Source organism: Salvia miltiorrhiza, chromosome 1 (assembly GCF_028751815.1).
Source record: "Salvia miltiorrhiza cultivar Shanhuang (shh) chromosome 1, IMPLAD_Smil_shh, whole genome shotgun sequence".
NCBI lineage: Eukaryota > Viridiplantae > Streptophyta > Magnoliopsida > Lamiales > Lamiaceae > Salvia > Salvia miltiorrhiza.
In genome coordinates, this window is record NC_080387.1 from 16,279,738 (window position 1) to 16,293,365 (window position 13,628).

At 39.5% G+C, this 13,628-nt stretch overlaps 1 protein-coding gene and 1 long non-coding RNA gene across 3 annotated transcripts; both read right to left on the minus strand.

Annotated features, from left to right (window-relative positions):
• Positions 1 to 7,429: 7,429 nt before the first annotated feature.
• Positions 7,430 to 8,311, minus strand: LOC131006748 (uncharacterized). The gene is made up of 2 exons (XR_009095753.1): positions 7,983 to 8,311; positions 7,430 to 7,868 (listed from the first exon to the last, which is right to left on the minus strand). It is a non-coding gene; the product is annotated as an uncharacterized LOC131006748 (long non-coding RNA).
• Positions 8,312 to 10,121: 1,810 nt separating this feature from the next.
• LOC131006749 (uncharacterized) lies at positions 10,122 to 13,015 on the minus strand. Of its 2 annotated transcripts, XM_057933875.1 has the most exons (5): positions 12,705 to 13,015; positions 12,475 to 12,621; positions 10,769 to 10,914; positions 10,614 to 10,637; positions 10,122 to 10,583 (listed from the first exon to the last, which is right to left on the minus strand). In XM_057933875.1, exons 1-3 carry the CDS (start codon positions 12,912 to 12,914, stop codon positions 10,774 to 10,776), a joined length of 498 nt encoding a protein of 165 aa, XP_057789858.1. In that variant the 5' UTR covers positions 12,915 to 13,015; the 3' UTR covers positions 10,122 to 10,583; positions 10,614 to 10,637; positions 10,769 to 10,773. The 2 variants fall into 2 exon arrangements, with proteins under 2 accessions (XP_057789858.1, XP_057789857.1); XM_057933874.1 differs by lacking the exon at positions 10,122 to 10,583 and having other exon boundaries at positions 10,607 to 10,637.
• Positions 13,016 to 13,628: the final 613 nt, after the last annotated feature.

Sequence of the window (13,628 nt, forward strand, 5' to 3'; positions counted from 1 at the left end):
AAGATTAATATTGATGGTTCGGTACATGGCTCTCCTCCCCTTATTCACGCTGGTGGGGTTATGCGTGACGCTTCGTCTGTCTTAGGTTGCTTCCATTTCTCTGCTGGCCGTGGTTGGGCGTTCGAAGCCGAGCTTCTTGCCCTCATCATTGCCCTGGAGCAGATCATCGCTCAGAACTGGGATTTCGTGTGGATTGAGACGGACTGCACTTACATGGTCGATCTCCTCCGTTCGCACTCCCACACGGTCCCGTGGAGATTCTTCAGTCGTTGGAGGAAGGTACTTTCTTCCATTGCCAATTTGCACATTATTATCACTCGCATTTACAAGGAAGGAAACAGGGTTGTTGACTACATGGCCTCTTCGGTGACGGAGGAGGGGATTTGGCCTTTTGCGATCCCGGATATTCTTCATTTGGTGAGAGATGACAGAAGAGGCCTTCCTTACATTCGGATCGTCCCCTAGGTGCGCTGGGTTGTACAGGGAAGTTTCGGTCTTTTTCCTGTTTTTTGCTGTCTTTTGGTTTTCGGTTCTTTGGGATGTCGTTCTCGGGCTTTGCCCTTGGGCTCCCTGGGTCCGCTGGTCTTGGGTGGTTTTTTCCTTGCGTGCCGCTGGGCTACTTCACTGCTTTGGTTTTGCCCTGGCTTCCGAGGCTCTCTGGCTTGTGTTGGGTTTTGGTGGCTGATCTTGGCCTTAAGCTCGGTGCATACCTTGGGTGTGATCTGGAGTTTACGGTTTTGGGAGGCAACGGATGGGTGAGCTTCTTTGATGGGATTTGTCCGGTTGATGTTTGCAGGAGTGTCTTCATGGCAAGCTGGTTTCTCTAGTTGTGTTGTTTGGTTTCTTGGTCTCTGCTCCGATGACAATCGAACCGTTATGAGCATGGGAAACCCCGCGGGAAGTCTTTGGTGATCCCAATTACTTCATCCCGTGAAGTTGGCCTCCTCTTGGCCTCTGCTCCTATGATGGTAGTATTGTTACCCCAACTACTTCATCCCGTGAAGATGGCCCTCAATGTTTATTTTTAAGTTTGTAATATTGGTTGAGTTCTTAACGGCTTCGCTTTAGGAGACTCACTGCTTGCGGGGAATCGGATCTGACCGGATTGGTCGCTTTTCTTGATGTTGCCTCCCCAGACTTTACTTCGTTCCCATCCTCGGTCTGCAGTGCTTGAGGCTGGTCTGGTTCGGGCTTGTTTTGGTGGGGGAGCCTCGTGAAGCCTTTGCTTTCCGGGGCCGATTTGGTGGTTTGTTGGAACGTTTGAGGTGCTGATCCACCCTTGACCTTTGTCCCTGGGGGGAAGGGCTGGCTTTTCGCTTTGTCGTTCTTCTTTTCTTCGTTGCTCTGTTGTGTTTTGGTTTGTTTGGTCTGCTGCTGTTTTATTTCTTGTTGGGTTGGTTGGCTCGGGCACGCTTCTGGCGCTTTGACTCCTCTGGCGCCTTGACTCCTCTGGCGCCTTGACGCCTCTGGTGCCTCGTCTCCTCTGGCGCCTCGTCCCCTCTGGCGCTTTGGCTCCTCTGGCGCCTCGACTACTCTGGCGCCTCGACTCTTCTGGCGCCTCGACTCCTCTGGCGCCTCGACTCCTCTGGCGCCTCGATTTCTCTGGCGCCCCAACTCCTCTGGCGCCCCGACTCCTCTGGCGCCCCGACTCCTCTGGCGCCTCGACTCCTCTGGCGCCTCGTCCCCTCTGGCGCCTCGACTCCTCTGGCGCCTTGACTCCTCTAGTGACTTGACTCCTCTGGCGCCCTGACTTCTCTGGCGCCTTGACTCCTCTGGCGCCTCGACTCCTCTGACGCCTCGACTCCTCTGGCGCCTCGTCTCCTCTGGCGCCTTGACTCTTCTGGCACCTTGTCTCCTCTGGCGCCTCGACTCCTCTGGCGCCTCGACTCCTCTGGCGCCTCGTCTCCTCTGGCACCTTGTCTCGGTCCCGTCTTTTGTTCGTTCTTATGGTTTTCCTTTCCCTTACGCTTGGGTTTTTTTGTCGTCTTCTTGTTTTGGTTTTTTCGGACTCTCCTTGTTTGCGCCTGTGCTCTCAAGGGTTTTTGTTTTTTTTTTCAATAAAATTTCTATTTCAACAGTTTGTTGTGCACCCGTAAGCACGAGCTGAATCGATTGTCAGTGTGATCTACTGACCGTGGACGTAGGAATCGTTATTTCGAACTACATAAAAATTCTTGAGTTGTTTACTGCTTTCAGTATTTCCATTTTTATTTGTGCACAAACCCCACTCATACTGAAACTGATAACTTAAAGGATAAACCCTAAAATTGATAATTTGATTCACTAAAGGTTATTCCTTAAATCGCTTATGCATCAGTGTTATCAATCCAACTGATCAGTCTAAAGACAATCAGTAGGATATCTAACACTACTCTGATTTAGAAACCTGATAAGACTGAAACCCTATCTAAACTTCAGTTTGTTGATCAGTTCCCCAAACTGAAGTAACCATACTAACTCATTATTAGTATCAGTCTTAACCATTTTTCAAACCGATCTTAACTGCACAACTCACTTCAGTTTCATTTTAGAAACTGACTTCAATTTTTAGAATTTGCAAATAGCCTACTGGTGCATTTCCCACCCTCTCCCCAATACACCAGTTCAGATACCTATCGGGACACAACAATTGGTATCAGCTATTTTGACCTGGTTCTACTGAACTAGATCATTTTCAAAAGTTTTAAAGTTTCCTTTGTGCTACGTGTGTTTTTAAGTTTTTATATAAACTATTATTATCATGGAAACTAACTTCAGTAGGTCATCATCGTTGCCAACATTCTCCGTCGACAACTATGACATCAAGAAGTTCAGAATTAAAAGCTTCTTCACCGCCCAACACTGCAGAATGTGGGAGGTGATCACAGATGGCCCAATCGTGATCAAGGAACGAATCAAGAGGGCACCAGTAGAAGCTGGAAAAGATCCCAACGATGAAGAGAAGATCAAAGAAAAAGCTGATTTTACCTCTGAAGAAAGAAAACAGGACGAGCTGGATAATCTCGCCAAGAACAACATATCCAACACATTCCCGACAAGCATGTAACAAAGATCATGAAGTGCTCCACTGTCAATGAGATGTGGAACATCCTCGAAAGGTTAAGTGTCGGATCAGAATAAATTAAAGAGAACAAATTGTCGATTGCATGTTAGAAGTTCGACAATTTCTAGATGCTGAAATGAGAATCCATTGACAAGATGGAGGTCAGATTCAACAAGATATTGAACGAGGTTCAGACCATCTCAAAGGATAAGTACATTAATTAGCGTGAAATGAACCTGAAGATTGTCCGAAGCCTACCAAACGGAGAATGGCAAATGATGCCATCGCTCATCAGAACAAGACAGGCTTCAACACCCTGAGTACAGAGAAACTGTTCTCAGACCTCAAGGTAAATGAATTCGACATTAGCCGGAATAGAGATCCCACTAAAGCTAGAATCTCTTATGAAGAAGCTCCATCAGCTTCCAAGGGAGCGACATTGAAAGCCGTCTCCAAAGACTCCAAAAAGCAGTCGAAGGAAAAGACTGATATGAATACTGAAGAATTGTTGAACCAATATGCACTCATAACGGAGAGGTTCAACAACATGGAGTCAAGACTGAAAAAATTCAACAAGTTCCGAAAGAGAAACTTCAAGGAAAAGGAGTACAAGCCAAATACTCCAAGGACGACACTGAAGAGAAGTATTCCTCAAGTCCAGACTTGAAGGACTTTGAATGCTTTGGTTGTGAAAAGAAGGGACACTACAAGACAGACTGCCCAGAGATATCTTATTCTGAAAAGAAAGCCTTTCGCGCCAAAAGAGACAGAAAGTTCGAGAAGAAGAAAGTTATGGTGGCTGAAGACGCTGAGAACGCCGCCAGATACTGTTGCTATGATAATTTGATTTCGGGAAAAGTTCTACTTGCATTCAAATTGGGGGATTGAAACAAGCTTTGGGATGAGGGTAATTTGAAGTCTGTAAAAATAATAAGGAGCACTGATCAAGAAGGAAAAGGTATCCGAGGGTAGGCTTCAGATATATTTCCTGAAGGTGAATAGTACTTTTATGTCGGGCCAAGCTCAATACATGGGCTTTCTGATTTCATAGTCTAGACTACCATACAGTGAGATAAAGTGAGATAATTAAGTTATCTAGCCTTATAAGCCATACCAAATAGGCCCTTAGGGAAATTCTAGCACTCATAGCCATGATACAACAAGTCTGACATAAAAATAGCGCAAAAGTTCAATTTCATCTTCAGCACTCTCCTTTTATACAACAATAAAAGATAATCGAACATATACTTTTTCACAAATTCTCCTGTGAGACTGAGTGTATGAGTGAGACGGGTCGGATCGGGACTGGGGCGCGGGTCTGAGCAGGTCTGGGCGAGGGTCGGGGCTGATCTTGGCGGGGGTCGGGGATCTAGGCTGGATAATTCAAAGTAATTATAGTTGTTATGAAAAGTAATAATAAAATGAAGAAAAGTAATGTTTTGAAACATTACCTTTCTTTATACCAATAATAATTAGTTGACCAAAATAAGTACATCATCGGCTCGCTCCTTCCGCTGCTCTACCAGTCACAACTGGTTGAAGAATATGAATTATTCGAAGTAGTTATTATTGTGATGAAAAGTAATAATTGATATAAAGAAAAGTAATATTTTTGAAACATTACATTTCTTTATATCAATAATTATTTTTTCTTACAACAATAATTACTTGACCAAAATAAGTACATCATCGCGACCTTCACTCTGTGCATGTACCCTCCGCAACTCTGCTACCCAACCGCGCTCACGCCCGCCTCCGCTCCCTCGCTGCTCTGCCAGCCCCGCGCCCTTCGCACCCGGGCCCGCAACCTCAGGTCCGCGCCCTCACCCTTCGCTGCTCTCCCATCCCTGCGCTCACTTCCTCGGTCAAGTCAGGTTAAAATCAGTCTCACCCATGCACTCAGTCTCACAGGAGACCAATTCATACTTTTTAAATTAGTCTATGCTTGGTTAATGGGTGAAACTTATTATAACTATTGCAAAATAAATAATACTAATACATAAAACAAAATCAAAATATAGTGTAAGCTACAGTGTTGTGAGAGAGCAAAGTTTTTTTAGGACAGTATCTTTGGTCATTTTGCAAATGTACGGCAATTTTTTTCGGGCTTGCAATTATAGGACAAAATTTTAAAAATTCAGCATTTGTAGGACAAATTGAGCCTGATCGGGCTAAATCGCATGTGCTTCTCACGTGACTTAATTTTTGTGGGCTGATGCCTACGTGGCTGACAAGTAAGCTATCTAGTCAACTTATAAAAATATTTTTTAAATTAAACATTAAAATGAAAGGCACCCACGATTACATACAAAAATTGATAAAAATTTCTTAAAAATTATTGAGGAAGCCACGGGAGGCGGTCAACAACACCTCGGCCGTGTAGACGGGCGCAATCATGAGCTCGTAGCCGACACCCGCGATGAAGTGGCAAGTAGGTGGTGGCGTAGCCCATGAGCAGTGCGCCGAAAATAAACATCAATATAGAAATAGAGGCGTGATTTTTAAAGGTATTTACTCACTTGTCTTTTGTTCAAATAAATTGGACATCAATCTCTGCGTGTATTTTGTGTATAAGTCTGGTGATAGCTTAGATAAACATAAGCCATATATTTTGATGATTGAACATTAATTTTCTTTGGCAATATATTTTGCATGATTATCCTCTTTGGACTTCTGTCGAACATGTGGTGTGCAGATGTAAGAGTGATGAGTTGTGCAATACTCCATATTCAGTAAGACCGTCATATATCAAATAAATGTAGAGATTCATATATCAAATAACCAAAGACACGTGGTAATGAACATTCTCAATATCTATTTGCTCATGGACTCCGCCGTCGCCGGCCGCAACTACACCACTGTGTTCGTCGAAGCATCTTCTTTGTCGGCGCGCTGCTCATGGGCTGCGCCACTACCTACCTGCTGCTTCATCGCCAGCGTCGGCTACGCGCTCATGATAGTGGTTGTCTACATGGTCGAGGTGTTGCTGACCGCCTCCCATGGCTTCCTCAATATTTTCCCAAAATTTTTTTATCAATTTTTGCATGTAATCGTGGATGCCTTTCATTTTAATTTTTAATTTAAAAAATATTTTTATAAGCTGAGTGATAGCTTGCTTGTCAGCCACATAGGCATCAGCTCGCAAAAATTAAGTCACGTGAGAAGCACATGCGATTTAGCCCGATCGAGCTCAATTTGTCCACAAATATCGAATTTTGAAATTTTGTTCTATAATTATAAGCCCGAAAAAAATTATCCTGCATTTGCAAAACAACCAAATATATTGTCTAAAAAAATTTTGCTCTCGTGTTGTGACATATTTAGTGCAACATTGCAGCAATCTCCAGAACATATATATAACGCGATATTGGGGAAATCACTGCTTCAAAATACCACTCAGCGCCATCTTGGCGCAACATTGAAGATGAGATGACCTTAGATGTATAGCAGGTGTTGTTTATCAATCTACAATCTTTTATTCTATTTTTTTTTCATAATTTTTCTTTTATTTTGTAAATAAATATTACTGCTTTCACCTTCAAAAAAAAAATACTGCTTTCATACCATTGATAATGACCTTTTCATTTTTATCTCACTACTAGAAAAACGCTCATAGATAACGGATTTTATCCGTTATCTATGAGCAAAAAAAGCGTTGTGTATAGTGGTGTTATCTATTCTATACGTCATAGACAACGGTTTCAAAACCGTTATGTATAGTAGCATAGATAACGGTACGATGTGTCATACATAACAGTACGCATCCGTTATCTATAACGGTTATACATAACGGTTTTTCACCGTTATGTATTAACATTTTTCCGTTATGTATTAATTTTTTTTTTTTTTTTTTTTTTTTTTTTTTTATCATAGTTAACAGTTTTTTGCACTTTTTATAACGGTTTTAACCGTTATCTTTGATAGAATACATAACGGTTTTTCACCGTTATGTATTAAGATTTTTCCGTTATGTATTATTTTTTTTTTATTTTTTTTATCATAGTTAACAGTTTTTTGCACTTTTTATAACGGTTTTAACCGTTATCTTTGATAGAATACATAACGGTTTTTCACCGTTATGTATTAAGATTTTTCCGTTATGTATTAATTTTTTTTTATTTTTTTTTATCATAGTTAACAGTTTTTTACACTTTTTATAACGGTTTTAACCGTTATCTTTGATAGAATACATAACGGTTTTTTGCACTTTTTATAACGATTTTTTGCACTTTTTATAACGATTTTTGCAGTTTTTATAACGATTTTAACCGTTATCTTTAATTAGAATACATAACGATTTTTTGCACCTTTTATAATAGTTTTTTGCACTTTATATAATTGTAGTATATTTTTAAATTTTGCAATTTTTATAAAACGACAAAATGATAAAATCAACGATAACAATATTATATATCATCCAAGAAATTCATACATTATTATACAAATGAACCAAATATCAAGTATACATCATCATTGCATATTCCGATTCAAAATTGAAAATACCAACAACCTTATAGCTAAAACAAAAATCTATCATACAATGTTTCTAGCACCAATAGACTTGTAACCTTTATACTTCAGGCAGAATCTCTTGAACCTGAAATGAATCTATAATCCAGCAGGCATAAAATGTAGAAAGAAATACATAATCAAGCAAAGAAGCTACCTGAAATGGAAAGATTTTTCATCTAGAAACCTTCAAAATAAGGTGTAACAATGTAAGGAAAAAAGAAAAATAATTACTTGGTAGAGAGGCCTATCAGGTTCCTTCCTCTGCTGCTTTCGAAGATCAATAACATCAGGGGTTTCAACGCCAGTAGGAGTGCTACAATCATCCACCAGATAACCAGTTAGAGCAACTTAAGAAGACATATAGACCAGTCTCTAGTGTACAGTACAATCAAAATCTCAACACAAAAGAGCAAAGCATGTCTTTCACCTTGAAAGGCTGTCAACAGACTGAATGCCATCTTCAAGTTCCTCTTCTGCCATCTGTTCCTCCTCCTCCTCTTCTTCTTCTTCCTCTTCCTCTTCCTCCTCCTCCTCCTCCTCCAAGTCACCCCAGTGCTTAGTCTTATCAACTGGTTCTTCCTGAAAATCAGTCGGTATGAATTACATGGAGACAAAATCATGATAAAATGCTCGCCGTTACAAAGAGGGGAGCATGTATGAAAAAGGTTCTAATATACTATGTTCCTTTACCTCATAATTGGGCTGTTCTTGTTGCACAAAGCCGAAAACATCTCCATAGAGGGGACGTCCATACTAGTTCACAAGAGAAAATACAAATATGTGAGGGATATTCATTAATGAAACTCAAGGTACTTGCCATTCTGAAGTAACAAGGCATTCATCTTCATACAGAAACATATTAGCTGTTCATTATTGTTTATTTCTTCTAATTCGGTAATAGGCTAGAATGCCATTCAGTCAAGGCCAAGATTTAATTCCAATGTTACTACTGCACTCAAATAAGAAAGGCAAACCAACAACTGTCGAGCAAAATAGCATCTCCATCTGTGTAAAGTTAAAACCATGATAGAATTATGCAGGCCTCTCTGTTTCCAGGGTCCATCTAAATAACATTATGGAAGTACAAAATTAGAGCATCAAATCTCTAAATTTTATTATCAAAGAAATTGAAGAACAAAATCAAAGAAATTCTACTAATTTTGACTTATCACTAAAACTCAATAATCAATCCCTAATTTGACTATTTGATGCAAACAAGTGAAGTACAACTAACCTGGAGGCTGATGTGGCTAAATAAACTTAATCCTGCTTCATAAAAATTAAAGAGTGTGTCGCCGGTGACCCTTAGCCGCCGCATGACTCGGGATCAAGGAAGTCCAGGCACGGCGGCGAGGAGCTGCTATTGATGCCAGAGGCCGGAGAGGGTGGAGTCTAGATCTGGGGCCCTAGGGTTTCAGACGGAGGAATTAGGGATCTAGGGTTTAGAGGAGAGAGCGGCGCCGCCTCTTGAGATACAGGCGGTGGTGGCGGCTGGAACCTTTTCAGATTGAGGCGGTGCTTAAGTGAGATTTTGAGGGAGAGTGGCGGCGGCCTCACTGCCGTTCGCCGGAGATTGAGAAATTGGGCGGTGGTGTGAGTTTGTGAATGCCCAAATTGAGTCAAAAGAATGAGAGATAAGGTGGGCGAGGCCGGCGCTCCTCGCCGGAACTTCGGCGGCCGCGGCGGCGGAGCCCTAGCTGGTCCGCTCAGCTTGAAAAATAAGGGGGAGAGAATGTTCTGTGTAAATTTTGAAAGTTTCAAATGGTTTAATAAAATATAAGTTTTAAAAAAATTTTAAAAAAAATAATTAAAAAAATTAAAAAAAATTATACATAACAGTTTTTAGATACGCTCAAACATAACGGTTCCAAAACCGTTATAAATGACTCTTATAGATAACGGTTCTTTAACGTTATGAATAAACCGTTATAAAAGATGGTCATAGATAACGGTGGCTTAACGGTTTTGTAATACCGTTATGTATGCAACTAATAGATAACGCAAAAAACATAACGGTTTTTAAAAACCGTTATCTATGCATATAGACAACACTACATAGATAACGGATTTTTCCAAAACCGTTATCTATTCCTAAAAGTGCGCTCATACATAACGGTTTTTGAAAAAAACCGTTATCTATGCACTGTTATGTATGTAAACTTTTGTAGTAGTGTCTATCCCTTTGATAATGACCTAATTCAAAATAGAAATATTAAGGTCTCTAAGTTATCTTCATTTACTCCGGTTTACACCATAAATTTACTTTACACCTCATCCATATAAGTGATTATCATTTATTTTACACTCTAAATACATCATCCTTAATTTCCATATCCACATAAAATGAGTCATTATCAATGGGACGAAGAGAGTATTATTTATCTCGGTTACTTTATAATGTTGGTTTAAAGTCTCTTACTAATATTATATTGATTTATAAAATTTTATCATGTAGTTTATGTTTACAAAATATTAGGATTATATTATTGAACTAAGTTGATAATTGTTTTTATTAAGCAACTAAGTTGATAATTGTAAGGGCATAAATACATGTTTTGTAAAATAATTTATTTAAAATTGATATAAATTAAATTCTATTAAATATTAAGCATAAATATATACGACATATAATATAACAACTCGTGCAGGACTCTTGACAATTTGACAAAAACACATTTTTGTTCCTAATCCACCACACTATGAAACTATTATTTCTTCATTTTCCCTAACCCCTAACCCAACTATATTGGCCATTATTTTCTGGCATCTTCTACGCAGATGTCGTTATTCTTATACATGTCTCTATAATTTAATGAGTCTTATGACCATATAATGATGCGAGATATTTTTCTTTTGTCACAACAGATAGTTGGACAACATTGAACTACTTCCTCCCTCCGTCCCGGCTATTTTAAGACCTTTTTTTGGCACGAAAATTAAAAAAATAGTGTATGCGTCCCTTTCAGTGAACTATTTCAGGGACGCATAAGTACAGAGCGGCCGTGGTGTGATTGATGGTTGTCGATGTAGTTGACGTGTCATTCATAGTTCTATTCGAAGTTGCCGTGATGCAAACAACGTCCTATCATTCATAAGCCAAAATGTAGCACACTATCAATTACAATTCCATAATTGGTGGGGATTTATCAAACCATTCTGTAACTGCAACTATCTTAATAACAGGTTACCACGAATGAAGAGAAATAGACAAACCGTAGTCACAATTTGCTGTGAGCATCAAATAATGAATGTCGCCCTTCGGCAACAATTTCCCCAGTTGCTTTGTTTCGAATGAGTATGTGTGTTCCGGAGTAGCCACCTTGTCGACCTAAACACCTCGCGAAAATTTCCAATTCGTCCTGCCATTTGTGTCGAGAACGACGAGTAAGAAGCAGATAGGACAGTATATGATAGTAGGATGCTCGTCAAGAGCAAGTCTAAGATCTGAATTATATAAGCACAGACAAACTCAAGATCAGGAAATAACACATTGCATGAAAAAACACTAGCAGTGAAACAATAAATATGAAATCAAACACATTGCACAAAAGTAGTTTTGAGGGTCCAAACCTCGTATTTCCCTGTTCCTGCACCCACACTTTGTTGAAACCAAATACACGTTGATACAATGTCGTCTGCTTTAACTAGCCATAGTTTCACTATTGTAGTGAATCTTATAAGTCCATCTCCGCAACAACAATCAACAATCCTTGCATGCTAAAAGCTGTCTAACACCTCAATCATCTCTCTTACCCAATGAACTCGGAGCTATCATCATCTAGATATGTATTACAATGTTTAACAGAAGAGATTTACTACCCATGCAAATAAATCTCCCAACTTCTCAGGATATTAACTGACTTCCAACTATTTGCCTGCTAATTCTGGTTTTCAGCAGATCTTGTTTCTACTTCTCAACTATTTGATTGATTATTAGCATTCTTCCATTTATATTCATTTGATTATTCTTCTCTTTCCTTCTATACATTTTTAAATGAAAGAAGGAAATATTTATAGATAAGAGTAATGAACTCTTAACTTGCATTTGCCAATCTGGCAAAGCAAGGACGGACAAATTATAAGTTAGAAGTTCACTTGCCGTGCATAGGAAAAGGGATTTATTAAATGGATCAACCTTACCTTCCCATTTGAATCTACAATCAAATTCATTTTCAACTTCCAATCCATATTTATTTCATGTGATCTGTCTTTAAGCTAACTCTACCAATTATGAAAATTGTCTGACTTAGCCTACTTGTTTCTTGGCACATGTTCCATCACGCAAGCAGTTATCACAATGTTGCAACCAATCATGTTCTTGTGTCTGTGGACAGTAAATACAAAGCTTTAAATGTGGTTCATATAAATCCTACGAAACTCCAGTTCAGGAAGCCAAACATGAAGAGGAGTTTTTCCAGTTGGGCAGGCGAGGAAAAAAGCTATTTTCTCATGTTGGGAATTTTTGTTTTCCCCAATTCTACCATTATCTTCTATGCAATTTATGGAATCTAAATAGCCAAGCGATGTTAGTTCCAATAAGAAATGTGTTTTTTGAGAACTGCAAGCAGATGTCTAGCAAAGCCACTACAACAAAACTGTTAAATTAATCTCTACTTGGATCTTGAAAGGCACGGTGCAAACACATATATTCCACTCTCAAATGACACAATCATATGTTGAGAGAGTTATCTAGCAACCAAGCACCACCACCACTACCATTGCAAACACAAGAAATCGTCCCATTAATTAAGATACCATAATTGTCGAAATGCTTCTTCTCAAAGGCGAGAACCGCATTTCAAATTAAAGCTAGCAATTAAGAAATACGAACAATTTCATAAGGAAAATCACATCATCTGATTAAAACTCTAGACTACCAACCACAAGAAGAATATACACTGGAGCAATAAAATGCTTACATCCAGTTTCGCAGTGGAGAGATTGGAGATGGACATATCAGCTGACAGATTCCACGAGTCATCCCCCTGGCCCTGGTACGCCACCGCGGCCCCTAAAAGATCAACTAAAGTGGTGATTGCACCCATAGCAAGCTTCCCATCTCTATCCTGCGAGTTGTTGGGCAATGGAATCGATGTTCAATTCCATCGCTAGGAAACATGAAAATGGAGATCGTTCACAAAAATCTTACCAGGAGACGAGGCGGCACTTTGAAAGAGCAAGAGATGAAATCCGGCTGGAGCAGGGCGAGGCGGACGCCTCTGCCGGCGAAGCACTCGTAGAAGCTGGACTCAGCGAGGGGCCGGTGGGGAGGGAAGGTGAGTCGCGATACCTCGTCGGCTTCTTCGCCGGACGTCAGTTTCTCCAGAAACTCTCTCGCCTTCTCCATGTCAATATGCATCAACACTTGCTTTAAACCATTTGTTTCACTGAAATACAACCCAACTACCCTTCTTTCATCTTCCCTTCTGTTTGACTTCAAAGAAGTTTTAGCCTTATTTTTGGGTAAATATATCTACGTAGCGTTTGACTAAGCTTATTTTAAAAAGTTTACACCGCGTGCCGCCTGCTTGCATAGTTGCGTGTCCCTGCAGCTGTTGCTAGGTGCTTTCAATAGTGGCGCTGCTTTGGAGAATAAAAGGCGGGTGCGTATTATGCACCACGTGCGAATAATTAAAATTTGAGTCAGATCATTTTTTACTTTTTTTATTTTTTTTAAATAAAAAATAATTAAAATTTGAGTCAGACTATTTTTTTACTTTTTCAATTATTATTTTTTCTTTTTATTCTCGAATTTTAGTCATTTAAATTATTGTAATTTATATTTTAATTAATATAATGTTTAATTTTAATGAAATATTGAATATTAAAATAGAAAAATAAAAATTAAATAAAATAAAAATCAGAGCTGTCAAAATCGACCCGGCCCGATCTGCCCAAGTTTAGGGCTGGACTGGGCTTTAAAAAATGAGGCTAAAAAAATCGGGCCTAAAAAGCTCATCCAAACAGCCCGGCGGGCTGATCGAGCTTTCGGGCTAAAAAGCCGGCTTTTTGGCCTGCCCGAAATAAACTAATTATTATTATTATTATTATTATTATTATATATCCTAAAATA